Here is a 15,816-nt window from a genome sequence, read left to right as displayed (position 1 = left end):
CAGCTCTGCCCCTCCACCTTCACCAGCACCGGCAGTGACGAGCAGCCACGCTGCCCCTGTCCCTGCTGTCTGTCCTGTTGTGGTGGAAGCCTGGGGACACAGAGCACGTCCCCACGGAACACGGACCTCCGGCAAATGCAATCTGGCATTGCACTTCAGAAACCTGCAGACTGTAGTGTACAAAGTACTGATACCTAATCCTTTTTGCTGGTTAACTTTGTCCATGCTCCAAAGAGCCCGTTCTCTTTTCAAGATAAGCTGCTGAGCCCTGCACTGAACAAAGTAACTTCCACACCCTCATTTACAACAGCAATAGCTGAAACTGCTGGGGATAAGGAATAAACGTCCTTTTCTGAACTGGGAGCTTGACAGCACCAAAGCCCCTTGCTTTGAAAGACAACCTTACTGCCATGAGACAAGTTTATTTCAAACCAGGGATGCTACCTGATGCAACTCAGCCATCACTCAGGACTATCCCTTTCCAGCCCCACGGCTTCCCAGTGCATCATCCACCTGCCCTTCCCTGCCTTCCTCTTCACTCCTCCACACACCAGCACCCCAGCTCCCTCCACACACCAGGCTGCCCGCTGTTATGGGACCATCATCCCTCTGCCCCAGTCCCAGAACAATGTGTCACTAGCCATCCTAAAAAGCTGGCTTAGCATCACCCAAAAAGCTTACATCAGGTACAACCTTGAATCCATGCACGGAGGGAAGAAGTGTCAGAAGATGCTGGCTGGGGCAGCAGAACACACGTACGGTGTTCCAGCTTGGACCTCCTCAAAATAAAATTATTTTTAACCTGGATCACTGCAGCGGCCAGCACTGATCCCAGTGCAGCTCCGCAGTCACAGTGACGGTGAGGAGGTGGCAGGACAAGGCAACCAACGTCGGTGGCTCTGCGGCCACCACCAGCAGCATCACACAGAAGCGGCACACACGCCAAGGAAACAAAGCTGCAACAGCGGCACTCAAAGACAACGACACATCTCGAAGTTCCCACACAGGCCTTCCCTCATCCCTGCTGTTTCATCTCACACTTCTGGACATCTCGCCTTTCCTGTCAAGGTATTTAAAGGAGCTGGTTTAAACCCAACCTGTCTTTCTAGGGAGAAAAGGCCACACACTGCGCAGCACAGCCCCTACCAACCAGAGCTGGTGTCTCCATGCTCCCTGCTCTCCTCTCCCTCAAGCTTCTCAACAGCAGCACTGAGTGCTGTGCCGGGCTTGTCATCCCTTTAACCGATACAACTGTAATAAATTTGGTGTTTGCTGCGGGCATAAATCCTGAACAATGCAAGCTCTCACACAGATTTCTAAGAGGTGAGGGCATCAGCCGTTGTCAGAGCATTAAGTTTTCATTGCATTTCCATCAGGAACTGGATATTGCCTTGCCACGTCACATCCTTTGCAACCCTGGCTTTGGCTGATAACTGCAAACTCTGGACTGGAAACAGAGAGATGGGAAAAAACCTGTCACTGCCTTTAGCAATCTGATGGCTATTTGACTCCTGAAAAAAAAAAAAAAAAAAAAAAAAAAATCAATGCGCAATCACATTGCTATTGCGAGCAAAGCCCAGAAGTTCAAACGAAAGAGGATGAGAGATCGTGTCTGACTGACCCATGGAGCTGATGGGCCCCTCTCCTCCTTCCCAGCCTGCACCTCCACGTAGTTTCCCACGCACGCTGCATTCATCCTCCCTGCCCAGGGGAGAGCCTCTGTCAGTGCCACTCCTGCTATCCCCACCCTCCCGAAAACGCTTTCCTGCTCCTCTCCTCTGACAAAGGAGAGCAAAACCAGATGGTATGGGGAGGTCAAAATCTGTTGCTGACAGGTCAGTGGCTCAGGCTTGCAGCAACGTTGCAATCCCCACAGATCCTTTGTGTTCTCCCTTCCTCTGATCCGCCCACAACTGAAGACAGATTTGCAGACAAGCTCAGAGACAAGAAAACCGGCAGCCAGGCTTTCTTCAATCACCGCACAGCCAAGGACAGCCACAGATTTTACCTCGAGGCAGTAACTTATGAAGTCCCTACACAGCATCAAAATCGAGATAACATGGGTTTGGCTGTTGGCCAGCCAAAGGATCCAATATTAAGAGGAAGAGTAGTATTGCTCTAATTTTTCTGGATTAAAAAGCTGGTGAAAGATTTCAGGGTATCTGCTTACTTCTGCGCTGAACTGTACAATTAAAAGGAGATGTGAGCATCTGCAGCCCTCTGGTCCAAAAATAATACGTGGGACGGGCAAGAGGTTGATATTCCTGCGGCTGCAGGAAAGGAGGAGCCATGCAGGGACACCTCAATGCACACCATGGGAGCCCCCAAAAAAGGCAACCAGGAGGAGAAGGGTTCAGATCCAGGCTGCAGGTGTCCTCACCTCTCCCCACCTCCTGCAGCAGCCAAATCTGAAATCTTCATCAGGAGGAGAGCCTGAGCTGCTCACTAACCCACGGTGGGGACTTCAGGGATGCTCAGGGCGCTTGTGTCATCTGGGATTGATGGAAACCAGGCCAGTGTGAGCGTTATGGAGGAGACAGCCAAAATTACAGTGTGTGCATGCAAAACCATGCCTCGGAGCTCGAGGAGATGATTCAGAGATCATAACCCAGCTGCAAGCAGCCTGGGGCCAAGGGACCTGCACTCGGGCAGGGTGCTCCAGCCTGGGCAGCGGAGCCACCCTCACTGCTCCCACCGTGCTGGGTGCTGCAAACGCTCTTCCCCCACAGCCTTCCCTCGTACTGGGAAGGCTGGTACACTACAGAGCAACATGTTTTCAGCCTAATATCATACAGTTTTATTTATCTGGCTATATGCAGGGCTGGGCTACCCTGACAGGTCTCTAAAAGCTGCAATTGGTCATAAATTAGAAATGAGTAAGGTAGTTTCAAATGAATAATTTACAAGACAAACCTGCTCTCTTTTGGATGTTTATGGCATCACTGAGAACAGCTCCTAATTTCCTGGAACGTATCAGTTATTTGCAATGCCCCAAGAACGCCGTGACGAGGCTAGTTTTTAAACAGCTCACCCGTCACTCAGCATTGATGTACCTGGCATCTAACAGTCACCTTTCAAGCTCATCCTCCTCTCCCACCGGCTGGAGCAGCTCTGCAGTACGGACTGAAGGCAAGTCAGATCTAGACTGTGCTCAGTGTATTTTCTCCTCTGGGAATTGCTTCCAGTTCCATAACCAGTAGGGCTTAATTTTTTTTTGCTACAGCAAAACCCATAATGTAAAAGTTGAGGCTTATCTTGTGGTTAGAACATGCTCTGAGGACACAAGCCCCTCCACTTCCATGAGAACATGCCCAAAAAAATAGTGTCACAGACACAGCTAGGGAGGCATTTAGAGCCACAGGGAAGCTTGATGATGCCTGAAGTGAGATTATTTCTCAACAAGCTGCAAGCATTGTTTTGGAGGCTGATGTGAAACACCCAAGATCCACGACACAAGATCCCTGTGCTTGCCATCCCTCACACCACGCGGGGAGAAGCGGACAATGCCCTGGCAACCCACAAAACCCAGGAAAATGCATCTTGTTACACGAAGCTTCCCCAAGCGTTGCTGTCATCTGGGTGGACCGCTCCTTACAAAGAGCAAAGGCATGCATTTTTCCCAATTTTGCTCTAATTGCTCTTATTTCACACATCTTTCATCTACAGAGGCACACAATTGTTTTGCTGCTTTGGCATAACTACTTTGACTTTGTATTCTTCAGAAGTCCATGTTTCTGCTGGGTAACAGTAATATTCAATACATGCACTCAATATAGCTAACAGGGTTTTAAATATAGGTGGCAATTATGACTGTCAGGATGATTGTCATTAACGAGACTGTGGGTTGACTGTGCAGAACTGCAGAGGACCCACAGGGCTGAGTGGCTGCCTAACAAAATGCAGATGAAGTTCAATGCAGAAAGCAACAGCCACAGGACTCCACTTAATGCTCGGCTCTAGCTGACCGCTACCTGCCTGAGCGAGGCATCAGAAACCTGGTAGACTGCTCCCAGATCTGGGATAAAGACTCACTGGGCAACCTCAACCCATCAGGCCTTCCCAAAACATAGAACACGAATGTTAGGCATTAGAAGAAGAGCAGCAGAAAACAAATCAGAAAAATTACACAGCTAGACAAAGTCATGTTGTTCCCACAACTTGAGGGCTGCATACAGCTTGGTCCTCTTATCTCAAAGATGGAGGTATAAATTAATGCATCTCTACTGAAAGAGTTGCATTATTTTATTGTATTTGAGGATCTGACCACCTATGCTGTGAGCTAAATTAGAGTTTTTCATTTGATATTTTCAAGTTCTGCAGAGGGTCTGTCAGGCATCAACACTTCCTGCTGGAAAGATGCAAAATGAGCTCTCTTAGGAGTGTGTGAGCAGGAGACCATCAACACCCACCTGGACTGTGGCAGGAACAGCTTCAGGCACCTGGTACTTCAACTCGTTAGCAGTTTGCTGAGATTTTGGCAACAGGAAGGGGTAGGAGAGGGATCGGTATTTGGGCTTCATAATCTGCCCAGGGGGAAAAAAGAAAGAAAAAATCCTTTAAGAGATTGAAACATGGCAGAATAACATTAAAAAATAAAATGCATGCCTGGGGAGAGCATGTGCATGAGGCAGGGGCTGTATTTGTTTCCCTGCCCCAAGCAGCAATGCCCACACCCCACCTTGGTGAAGTTCCAGCGCTGGATGAAGTGTCGGGCCACATCACGTGCCGCTTTGCCGTGCACCACGGAGGAGATGTCGTGCCAGGGCATCCTTGGGGTGGTGTATCTGTCAATGAAGTCTATGGAACAGAAAAGCACATTTGCACCTCAGACAAAGGAAATGAATGCGGAAAAATGCGGCGTTCCCCTCCTCAAACTGAAGTTTCTGGGATGTGGCACCACGGGCTGTGCACATAAGTTAAGATTTATCACGCAACCACTGGCAGTCCAAGTCCATGGACCGTAACAGCACAATTGGCCCTAGAACTTCTTTTTCAAAGGGAGTTTTGCTGCCTCTTCCTAGCAGCCAAACCAAACCAAAAAAGCCTCATTACCTCTGGATCAGAAGTGTGAAAAAATATGGCTTGAGACTGAAAAGACACAGAACGGGGTTTAGGGGAAAGCAGTGAGTTCCAGGGTGCAAAGGCACTTACCAGCAAAAGGTTTGTCAAGCTGAACCCAGTCTTTAAAGACGAAGTTGCAATAGTCTTTTCCGTGCCAGAACCTGGTTTCCCCAAGCAGCTCGCCAACACCCGTCTTCAAGCTGCGGATGGATCCTTTATCTGCCACAAACAAGGTAACAAAAACACACGCTCCAAAGTCACGGCTGTCCATCGCACACCGCTGGAGAGAGACTCACTGCCACGGACAAGCACTGGTGAGACCTGCCAGCCCCAGTTAGCTGAAGCTGTTCTCTCCCTAGTCTCCCTGCTGCTTTCAAAGAATGCATATTAGTATTGTTTTCTGCTCTATTTTAATAGAGAGGTTATAAATAGGAATCTGTTAAGGAAACATAAAGCGGATGCTGAATTCTCTCTCCATTAAACCAAAAAATTGCCCTGTAATCATTTGTCTTTCCACAGTCCTGTGTCATCTAAATGTTAGCACGTGGGAGTCCGCTCCCAGCTGTGACTGACCTTAATGGATATACATACAGGAATATCACATATATCATCTACTTGATATATTTTATAATACTAATGAACTCATTCAAACTTCTCTGCTAGAGGGTTTAGGATTTTAATTCTATAGCAGGGTATATCTCCTGTCTTTATTAAGTAGAATGAGATGATTAAAAAGCTCATGTTCCCCTCATTAAATATTATGGGGTTTGTTTGTGTGGTTTTTTGTTTTCCCAAGTAACAATGTTATCTTTTCATACAACTTCTACAGGGTGAGCAAACAGATCCTGAATTCCAAACTGATGGTGATTAAAATGGTCTAAAAAATTGTAGAGAGGGATATTCCCACCTAACAGGATCCCTTTTCTAGAGCACATATTTTGGGTGCAGAGTGAACTCTTTTTTGTCTCTCCTAAGAAAGTCAGAATTGTTTGCTTACACTGTAAACATTTAGCTAGCATTATTTCCTGACCCTGAGAGCAGCCTTCATCTGCTGTACCAAACACTACTGCAGTACTTGCACAGTAACATGCCAACAGCAGAAGCCTTCTCCTAACCCAACCACACCACCAATGAGTCATGAAAACCCCTTAGCACAAAAAACCCTTTCAATGGTCAACAAAACACATGTCAGCAGCATTGCAACAAGACCAGTTTACACAAAGCAAGCCCTGCCAGCACTGCTGTAACCCCACCGAGCCGAGCCAAGCCATGCCAGAAATGCCATGCGGCAGGGATGCACCACGGCTGCCTTGGGAAGCACACGTTTCTAGTGAGAGTCCAGGCGGAGCTGGGGAATTGCTGACTCTGCATGCTCCAATGGGAATGGGGGGACACGCCATCTGGCCAAAACACACTTCATGTCCTGAGCTTCGATGACTGTACACCAACTCATGAATGAGCATGAGGTGACCACAGCAGAGATCGTGCTTCGTTTCCATGAAGCAAATGCATTTGTTCCTTGTGACCTGCCACTACTTTCTAATCAATGTTTTCTAATTGGCAATTAATGCCTTAGAGGAAGATGTCACTAAGATGAAGGTGTTGAAGAACTGCTCCTCACTCTGTACCGGCACTCAAAGGCATCTCAATGGAACATGCCCTTTCAACATCAGTCCAGAGATGAGAACAGCTCAGCGCCCATAACCACCCAATGCTTTCTCAACTGAGTATGCTTTCACTGACTTTAACCAAAGGCAAAAGGTGGGCCCAAGTCTTCATCCAAAAACAGGTCTGGCAGCAGCCAGTTTCCTGTTTCCTCTCTCCATTTGCATGTCTTCCTGCACCAGGGTTACTTTAGAATACTCAGTGCAGAATTTCCCGATTCCAGTAATAAACCTCCTCCTTTGCAGGAAGAGAGCTGCTGAAATCATCACTTTCCAGAATCAGAGCTATTTCCTCAACTGTTCCCTGCTGTCATTATTGCAAATTTCTTTGAGTTTTTAATTTTGGTTGTTGTTGATGTTCTTTTAAACTATTATTTATTTATGCTGCAGTTTGTGAAGCCCCTGGAGAAGGCTATTCTGCCAAGACGTCCTCAGAGGGGTGCTGAGCATGCTGGGAGAACAAGCAGCGAAGGCTGATCCTGGCACCCAGCCTAACTCTCACCATAGTTAGAACGCAAAAACATGGGGAGCTAAAGCCTGAAGGGGTCTGCACCTCTGCCTTCCTCCACTTACCCTCCTGAGGCTCAGCAAGCCCCTGTTTGGATTCATTGTGATGATGGAACATTTTCAGATGGGGCTTTAAACTCTGGATTATATTCGGTTGACTTCTAGTGGGGTTGCAGTAACCTGCAGAAAGTCAAGATGCTCTATTCATGGGAAAAACTCATGTCCACTTCTGCTACACTGGTGTCTGATCCTGTCTGAAGACACTTTGCATGACAGGAGCTCAAACGAGACGTCAATTTGCTGAAACAACAAGTGACCAGCAGGCGAAGAACCAAATCCAAGACCCGTCTGGTTTTACATCAAACAGATATATGGAAGCAGCAAAGCCACGGCTACGCCCTGACCTGACTGCAACCAGTGCACATGATGCTCCAAGCAAGGCTTCCTCCGGCCAGAGGCAGGAGTAAGATCTGCAGGGAGTGATGGAAACCCAAATAAGTTCCCGCCTTGAGCAATTTACAGCTTCAGAAGCTGAGGACTTCAGGAAGAGATTTCGGGAAGCACTCCATGCTGGAACAAATGTCAAGCTGATCCTTGTAATTTGAACCTTTGAAGCTGCTTTTAATGTGGGGAATTAAAAGCTGCATTCAAATATTCAGCTGTTGAATAGTCTCTCCTCTCTAGTAAGTGGGTAAATTAGGAATATTTCCATTTAAGTGAACTGATTTAAACCTAGGTAACGCAAGCCCATGAGAAGAGATTATCACATTCAGAAACTGTCTCACTAGTTACAACAAATACAAGTTGAAAAATGAAAGATTCTGTTCTCCCTTGCAGAATAAAAATGTTCAGGCAGTATAAACATTAGGCACCACGTACAGTATACCGCGTCATCCGATGGCTCACAACAATTGCTAATTAATTAAATGCAAATCCACTCAAAATTTTTCTTGTGTATTTTGCAGTGACACAGATTTAAATATTGACTACACACAGCTATTATTCCGATAGTTAAGAAAGTCACCAACTTTCCTTCCTTACAAAGAACACGAGCCTATAAATTACGTGAATCTGCACGTACACCCACCCACCCACCTCCACACACACTTTGTATATGTTCTTTAGTTGAAAATTACTTACTTGATTCACTGTCTATGCTGCTGACACTGTCAGCGTGGTGTATGCCATGTTTATGGAGATGCTTGTAAATACTGAACCTTGAAAACTTTTTGGGTTTTCCTACTCCTTTCATTTTTGATGTGTCAGGGGCATCTTCAGCATTTCTCTGGAACAAGTGGCTTTCTGGGGACGGAGCTTGGGATTGCAGGGGAAGACGTTCAGATGACTCTGCTGCAGACTTAAAAGACACAGGACATTGCTGCAGGTGATGTACAGACATGTTCCCCTTTAATTACAGATTATAATGCATATCAATGCTCAAAACCAACCACAAGTCAAACTTTGCTCTGTGACAAAGACACACTTCAGTGGGAACTACGAATGCATTTGAGGGAGAAAGTCTGTACCAGGGAGGCACTTGACAGAAAAACTACATTGATGCTATCACTACATTCTTCAATCCCAGATTGATTATTATTCCCGTTGAAATTCTCATAAATTTAAATCTCTCTAAATTTTTTAAGAGATCTCTGGATGCATAGAGACCCAAGTTAGCAAAAAGCTCAGCAAGCAAGGCACCTGCTGAGGGCCCAAGTATCCAGAAGTTCACAGCACTCTGTGAGTGCCTACTGTGCATTTCTAGTTGAGTTTTATTAAGAACATAGTCTCCAAATTGTTCCTGCTGCTCCAAGCTCCAGGGGAAATCCACCTCTCTATCTCTCTGGTCTAGCAAGGGCTGGTCAGGATCTAGCCCTAAAGAGTCATTCAATGCCCAGATACTTCCTTCTTCCCATTACTATTCCTCTTTAAACCTCTTAAACCCAACTCTCTGCTTAGAAGTGGACACGGCTTGTTCATCCCCACTGCAAACCTGACGTGCAGATGTTGAAGGTGGCCAGCAGCTGGATCAAGCTCACTTACTGCCAGGTTTGTTGTCGACACTGACTTCACTGCCACCATTCGTTTGACACTGCCCACGTCGGTCAGGCGGTGCTCGTCATCATCCCACCTGCCGTATGCCAAGTCGATGCCGCCTACAAATGCCACGGACTGGTCAACGATGACGAGCTTCTCATGGTGGGCCCAGAGGTACACAGAGGAGGACACGTGATCTGGGTGTCTCATCACCTAGGGAGAGAACCAGCACTCAAACTCAGTGTCATTGCCCAATTTATACCTCCGGCCATAGAGCTGCCCGCATTTTTTTTTTTTTGGCTGCTCAGGATGACGGGGAAACACTGGAGTTTCTAGAAGGTGCCTCCACACAGACTGCTGTAATTACTGAAGCTACAGGACATCCCCCAGGTTGGGCTCAGCCTTACTGGCAGGCAGGTGCTTCCCCACGATGCGGGTATTCCCAAGCAGCAACGGTTACTGATGTTGGGACAGGTCACACTTACAGCAACTGTGTTCATAAGAGAACTATAGTCAAGAAAACTGTTTCAACAAATAAAATCATGCTTTCAGTAGAGCTATAATAGCTGAGCTTTCAAACACAGAACCTGCTCTAAAAGAAAACAACATATTGGTGATCTGACTCACTTCTTCGGTTGTTGCCACTACATAAGTGAAATGAGAAGTTGGCTGGTTTTTTCCCCATTTAAAATCAGCAAAATGTTTGACATTTGTTTGTGAGATTCTTTCTGACATGTGTTTATGGCAAAGTAACTTCTATATCTAAGCATTCAGTATATAGTTTGTTTGGTTTTTTTTAATGTTAGAGGAGAGTCATTAGACCAGCTCCCTGAGGAAAGAGCTAGAGTTTCACCTGGCTGCTCCCAAAATCTGTTACACACATAGCATGTAACTTCAAATTACAACTTCCAGTCTTGCTGTGAAGATGTTGGTGAATGGATGCTCCCCTTCACCCTGGCAACTGGTCAAACTACAACAAATCTATTATTCTAGCAGTTTGTCAGTCACCCTCATGCATAACATACATCTTATTGCTCATTAAAATGCGTATGTCTCTAATTTCAAGAGACTGGATCTAGCCTTATCTACCAGTTCACACGCCACAACTCATTTTCTGCTCGGTGGCAAAGCAAGAGCAAAACAGCACAGGACAGCGCAATGCTGTTCATTTACGATGGGAACGTAAACATCCAGTGCTGACTCTCACCATCCACGTACGAGCAGAAATGCTGAAATGAGACAACATTCTCAAATTGTAATTTTCCATCTGATGTAACCCCATTAACTTGTCACATGAAATATGTTTCTCGTGAGTTAGACGAATAGTTGCTTTGGCAAGTTTAAACTAAGCAATTTTATGTTCAATTATAACCTAAAAAAATTAAGTTGCCAGATGGGTACGTCTTCTCAGTCTATTCCCACTGCAACAGCAGGAATTGCTGTTCCACCAGTTCACACCCAAAACACTGAAGGTCAACACTAGCTATCAAGAGCAAATGAATGCAAATGTCCGTCACACGACTGCCCAACATGCTATTACCTTAATGTTTGGATGGAGGCGCATGAGCGTCCGCTTGCTATATTCACTGTTGATCCCTAGGGCAAGCTCCACCTCTTTGTACAGCATAACAAAAATTCTCACTCCTTGTTGCTGTCAGAAACAGAAAGAAACACATGGTCTGCAAATATTTCAATGGATACAGTCCATTTCTGAAGCGAGGAAAAGCTAAGAGGCAGCAAGCATGTTGTGCCTGCAGACAGAAATGCAGGCTGCAGTTACTTGTTCTTGATTACGCTCTTCCAGATCCACCATGGTGACCCCACAGTGTGCAGGGACCTGCACTGCTCAGGAAAGCTCTTCAGCTTCCAGAGAAGGGCTCAGTACCTGGATTTTTGCGTGAAGAGCTGAGCTATGCCAAAGCCCATCAACAAGTCATTCTCGCAGTAGCCCCCTTGGAACATCCTTTGAGGTAAGATTTGGCAAACTCGATTCAATCCCCATATAACTGTGTTGCACACCCACTGAAGTTCAGTCTTCTGCTCTTTCTTGTTGCCCTGAGGTTTGTGTACAGTTAAAAGCCTCTGCAGGACAACAATACCAGTGTAGTGACATGGACAGCCCTCTCCTAAAAAGGATGCAACTGACCCAACACCAGCAAACAAGTTCTTTCTGTTGGCAGAGCTAAACAAGCTCCTGGAACACAATGAGCAGTGCTCAAAAGGTGGTGCTTTTCTTGAGTAGAATGAGTTTCCCCACAGGAGGGTTTCTAAGGACACTTGTTAAAGCACTTTCAAAACTGCCAATTACTTCCCAAACCTCAGCGAATGCTGGCCACATACTAGAACTGCTGCTGTAAATCAGCACGGCTTCAAATCTTGCACTGGAGCTTAAACTTGGGACCTAAACTTTCCACCACCTTCTAAGCTTCTATTTCCATAAAGTTGCTTCTGGTAGGTTAAGCAGTCCCCAAACCGTGGATGATATTCCGCTCCCCACTGCGCCCAGAGAAGCCCAAGGCAGCACTGTATACACACAAAGGGCAGCCTCACCCCTGTACCCAGACACCAGCTTGCTGACCGTCCTGCCGAATCAAAGAAGTGCCTCAAGTGAGAGAGCAGGCAAGTATTTCCAGGAACTGATCTTAAAACACTCCTCACTCTTGCAAGGTATTTATAACCACAGGAAAATCCACGTCAACATGACAAAGTCAAATTCTTCCAGTAAGCATGCTCCGTGGCCACGTTTCATTTTCCAGAACATAAGACTACAAATCAACAACAGTCAGACACAAAAAACTATTTTTTTTTTCTCAGCATGCAAAGGGGTGAGGACTGTGATGACAACTGGTTTGAAAGAGGAGGAAGTCCAAGACTACTTCAGCATATCCACCTGGACTCCTGCCCTTCTACCACATCAAGCGTTCAAGAGACTTCCCTGGCCACGCTTCCCCTTCCTGACTCACCGCTCATGTGGGGGAAACTACCATTTCTAGCACTGGTGTTATCACGAGTTGGGTGAACAACTGAAGTACAGCCCATATTCATAAACACCTCACGTTCAGCTTCTCTGACTGGCTTGCCTGGCTCCATGAAACATGTTCTCCATAGTCCAGATCCAGATGTGTTGTTGGAAAGCACAGCACAACCAGCAACAAAATGAACTGTTTTCCAGGATGAAAATGCTTAAAGAAAAGAAAAACAGAACTAGTAGTTGTGGTTGCTTTCTCACATCTCCAAGTGCTGCACAAGAAAGGAGAGTGCACAACAGCACAGAGCTTTGCATGGGAATCCTGGCCAGGAGTGCCAGAAAAGGCACCAAGTCAACAGCAGGTCTGAGCTTTTCTCTTCAGAAGGAACAGCAGAGAAGAAGAAATTAAAAGAGAGGGGAAAAGAAGTCTTATCAAGTTTATACAAGCATTTGCTTACTGAACATGAGCACTTATTAACTCTGATAACACAGCAATGCAAATAGGAGTCCAAGACTCTGAATTCATGTTTATCACCTCTTTGTAAAGAAGCTGAACACCACAGCTCAGCTCTGGGGAATGTGATGTTCCTCGTGTTTGCACGCTTTTTTGATGCTTTGCTGAAGCCCTTTCCTCAACTCCCTTTTCCACAGCAATGTAGCAGGACCCTCATGACCAGAGTCCCCACCTGAGAAGGAACATGAAAGGAGGGCACAGCTGATCTTCCTCCTCTTAGTGGCCACAAGTGCCATAAGAATACAGAAAGCAGTGGGTAGAAACAAAGAAAACCAGGAGACATGCAGATAGTAAGAGGTAGCTCCAAAAAAAAATAAAGCCTTTTCTAATCATGTAAGTTATCCTTGGAAATCATAGAATAGTTTGGGTTGAAAGGGACCTTTTAAAGGTCATCTAATTCAACCTCCTGAGCAGGGACAGGAAATAAAAATAACAAAACACAAAAACCTGTAATGTTTTAGCCTTTCGTATGCTCTGCTAAAATTCATTATTACCTTTCACAGCAGCAGCAGAAGTGAAAGAGCTATGACAAGAAGAGCTTTGGGCAGCTTGGTCTGGGCAGGATGAAAGCAAAAGGGGCTCTACCATGGGTAAAGGGGCTGGGGGATGCTAGGACAATCTTTAATGCCAACAGGCACTTCCTTATTACAGCAAGGAATGACAGAACATCAGTTCTTTGATGTTTAGTTGTACCAAGGATCTATGCAATGTATCAAGTATAGAAAACCAGATGAGAAGGCTGTAGTGAGTTAGCATGAACCTCTGGATGATACCAAGTGACTTTTTGCTAATGACATCTTGATTTTCTTGGCAGACTGACAGCACCACTCATAGCTTCAACTCAGAAAGCTGCAGCACAGAGACACAATACGTGGCAACGACAGACAGGATCTGCACAACACAGTAACGTACAAACCACCTCCTAAGAGCCACCACAAAATGCTTGGTCTTTTCCGTACCTCTAAATTGCATGTGCCACAGGAGAGCACCGGACGGCAACTGCTCTTTGACCTGACCAGGAGCTGGGACAGTCCTAATGCAAGGCTGAAATGACCCAAGCCTGAGGACTGGAAGGAGCAACCAGAGGGTCTACCCTTCTGCCTCCGAGCTCTTCCAAACACAAATGGGGGGAGCAAGTCAAAATACGTAGTTTTCTGAGGCCATCTGAAGTGAGGCTTGGCCAGCTTTAACTCTCATCCCTACCTAAATGCTCCAGTCCCAGTATGACCCTGTAACTGGGTGGGCACAAGGGGTTTCTGCAGGTAGAAGGTTGCAGCTGGAGCTCACTTACTGCTTTCCGCTTCAGGATGCAGTCCAGCCGCCAGCGATTTCCTTCCACGACGGGTCGTTTCATGAAGATTTCTGGGCTCAACCTAAGAAAATAAAGAGGTGGAAAAAACACAGTATTTGTAGTCTGCAAACAAAGTACTGGCCTAAATAATCAACTTGGGAAGCAAAGAAATCAAAGTTGATACAAAGTGGATGTGAAGGCTCCTGTCTCAGAGAGATGCACTCTCTAATGTCATGCTCTTTGTTTTTAATAACGGAGCGTTACAGAGGGCAGGGGACCCATCCAGCTCATTCATCTCAGTATTCAACACAGTTTGGAAGGGGCAACAAAACTTCCCTTCTGTTGCCTGGCCCATTTAAGAGCAGAGCAAAATCACACCTCCCTCAAGATGCTCTCATTGCTGGCATAAGGCTTCCCAAGACAGCGAGGAGGAGCTGAAAGGAGGATCACATGCAGGATCCCATGGGAAGAGCACTGTTGGAGGCATCTGAATGTCCATGTCCCTTCATATACTGAAAAACACCCGTGCCCCTTGGGTTTGCAGCGATTTATGCTCCCGATGAGCACCTCAAGCCGTAACATTTGCAATTCAGGTGGTGCCTTCACGCAATTTCAGGCCTTTCCTTGGAAGGAGACAGCCAAGCTCTTGATTTCAAGCATGCGCTTTTGCTGCCAACCCTCCTGAAAAGGCCTTTGAATACAACACGAGGACATGTTTGGGTGTGCTGCCAAACCATCTGGCTGCACGGCTCATTGCCATACTGTAGGGCCTCCGAACAGTGCCGCGTTGTCGGGAACGTCCCAAGAGAGATGGCTGGTCAACATCCAATTATGTAAGTACGAACCACCAATCTGTGATGAAAATTTCTTCCTTAGCAGCTTCCATGGCATTTGCGACATCTTCAAAGTACCACTTAGCATTTACATACCTGTAAAAGCAAACACAGCACATAGCTCTAGGTTTCCTTCCCCTTCGTTAAACAAAGACCACAGCTGAAAACCGACGGGGTTCTGTGTTAATGCCACTTACATTCTCTTCTCAAAAGCAAACACAAACCTAATTTCAAGAATTAGGACAACATGCAGGGAGAATTTCATGCCGCTATTAGTAGCTTAATGAAACAGCGCAACAAGAGATAATTAAGCACCACTTGGTACTTCTGCCAACTGCACACCATATTCTTGGGTTTTGCTTGATGTGTGAGCTAGGTTTGGCTCTCGGGAAAGGACGGCAGAATGGTGTTTGCTTTCATTTACAGAAACTATTTGGGCAGCGGTTGCTGCAAGGCAGAAGCTGCAGTGAGAGCTGGTTTGCTTCCAGCTAGAATAATGTTTTTGAGGTGCTTCCAGCAACGGCTTGATGCGATCAGGTTACAGGATGGATGGGAGGATTTCTCATGGGACTGCTGCGTGCACAAAGTTGTCACCCTTATACTATACTCAAATCTGCATTTGCTGATTCTCTTTCACCGCAAAGCCAACCTGCAAGGCCTGGATCTGATGCTGGTCTTCAACCAGATGAGCAGCACTTGCATCTGAACACATCCATGGTGCCGTGAAGGGCAATGCTGCCACACAGAATGAGAACTAGCCGTGCAAACGTGGTGAGCAGGACATATCTTGCATTTCAGAGAACAAAGGATGTGACCAGACCATTGGTTGCAGAAGAGCACAGGCAGGACAGGCTGCAGCACAGTTGCTTTGGGAGGGAGCTAAGGAGTGTAGCCAAAGAGGCAGATGTTTTCAATAGCACCGGTGTTACTGTGGGCTTACAACC

At 46.3% G+C, this 15,816-nt stretch overlaps 1 protein-coding gene across 3 annotated transcripts in view; it reads right to left on the bottom strand.

The window, feature by feature from the left end:
• Positions 1 to 15,816, bottom strand: part of PLD1 (phospholipase D1) — a 64,833-nt gene that overhangs the window by 15,055 nt on the left and 33,962 nt on the right. For 2 of the 3 annotated variants that reach the window (XM_086754275.1, XM_086754274.1), the window contains exons 11-19: positions 14,885 to 14,968; positions 14,040 to 14,121; positions 10,807 to 10,917; positions 9,273 to 9,479; positions 8,373 to 8,589; positions 7,299 to 7,412; positions 5,152 to 5,280; positions 4,679 to 4,797; positions 4,410 to 4,523 (exon numbers count right to left, since the gene is read on the bottom strand). In XM_086754275.1, coding sequence (XP_086610401.1) covers positions 4,410 to 4,523; positions 4,679 to 4,797; positions 5,152 to 5,280; positions 7,299 to 7,412; positions 8,373 to 8,589; positions 9,273 to 9,479; positions 10,807 to 10,917; positions 14,040 to 14,121; positions 14,885 to 14,968 — 1,177 coding nt within the window. The remainder of the gene's footprint in view (positions 1 to 4,409; positions 4,524 to 4,678; positions 4,798 to 5,151; positions 5,281 to 7,298; positions 7,413 to 8,372; positions 8,590 to 9,272; positions 9,480 to 10,806; positions 10,918 to 14,039; positions 14,122 to 14,884; positions 14,969 to 15,816) is intronic. The other variant, XM_086754276.1, reaches the window with a different exon arrangement.

The sequence above is a fragment of the Chlamydotis macqueenii genome, chromosome 9 (assembly GCF_036417535.1).
Source record: "Chlamydotis macqueenii isolate bChlMac1 chromosome 9, bChlMac1.mat, whole genome shotgun sequence".
NCBI lineage: Eukaryota > Metazoa > Chordata > Aves > Otidiformes > Otididae > Chlamydotis > Chlamydotis macqueenii.
This window is presented reverse-complemented; position numbering and strand designations above follow the sequence as displayed.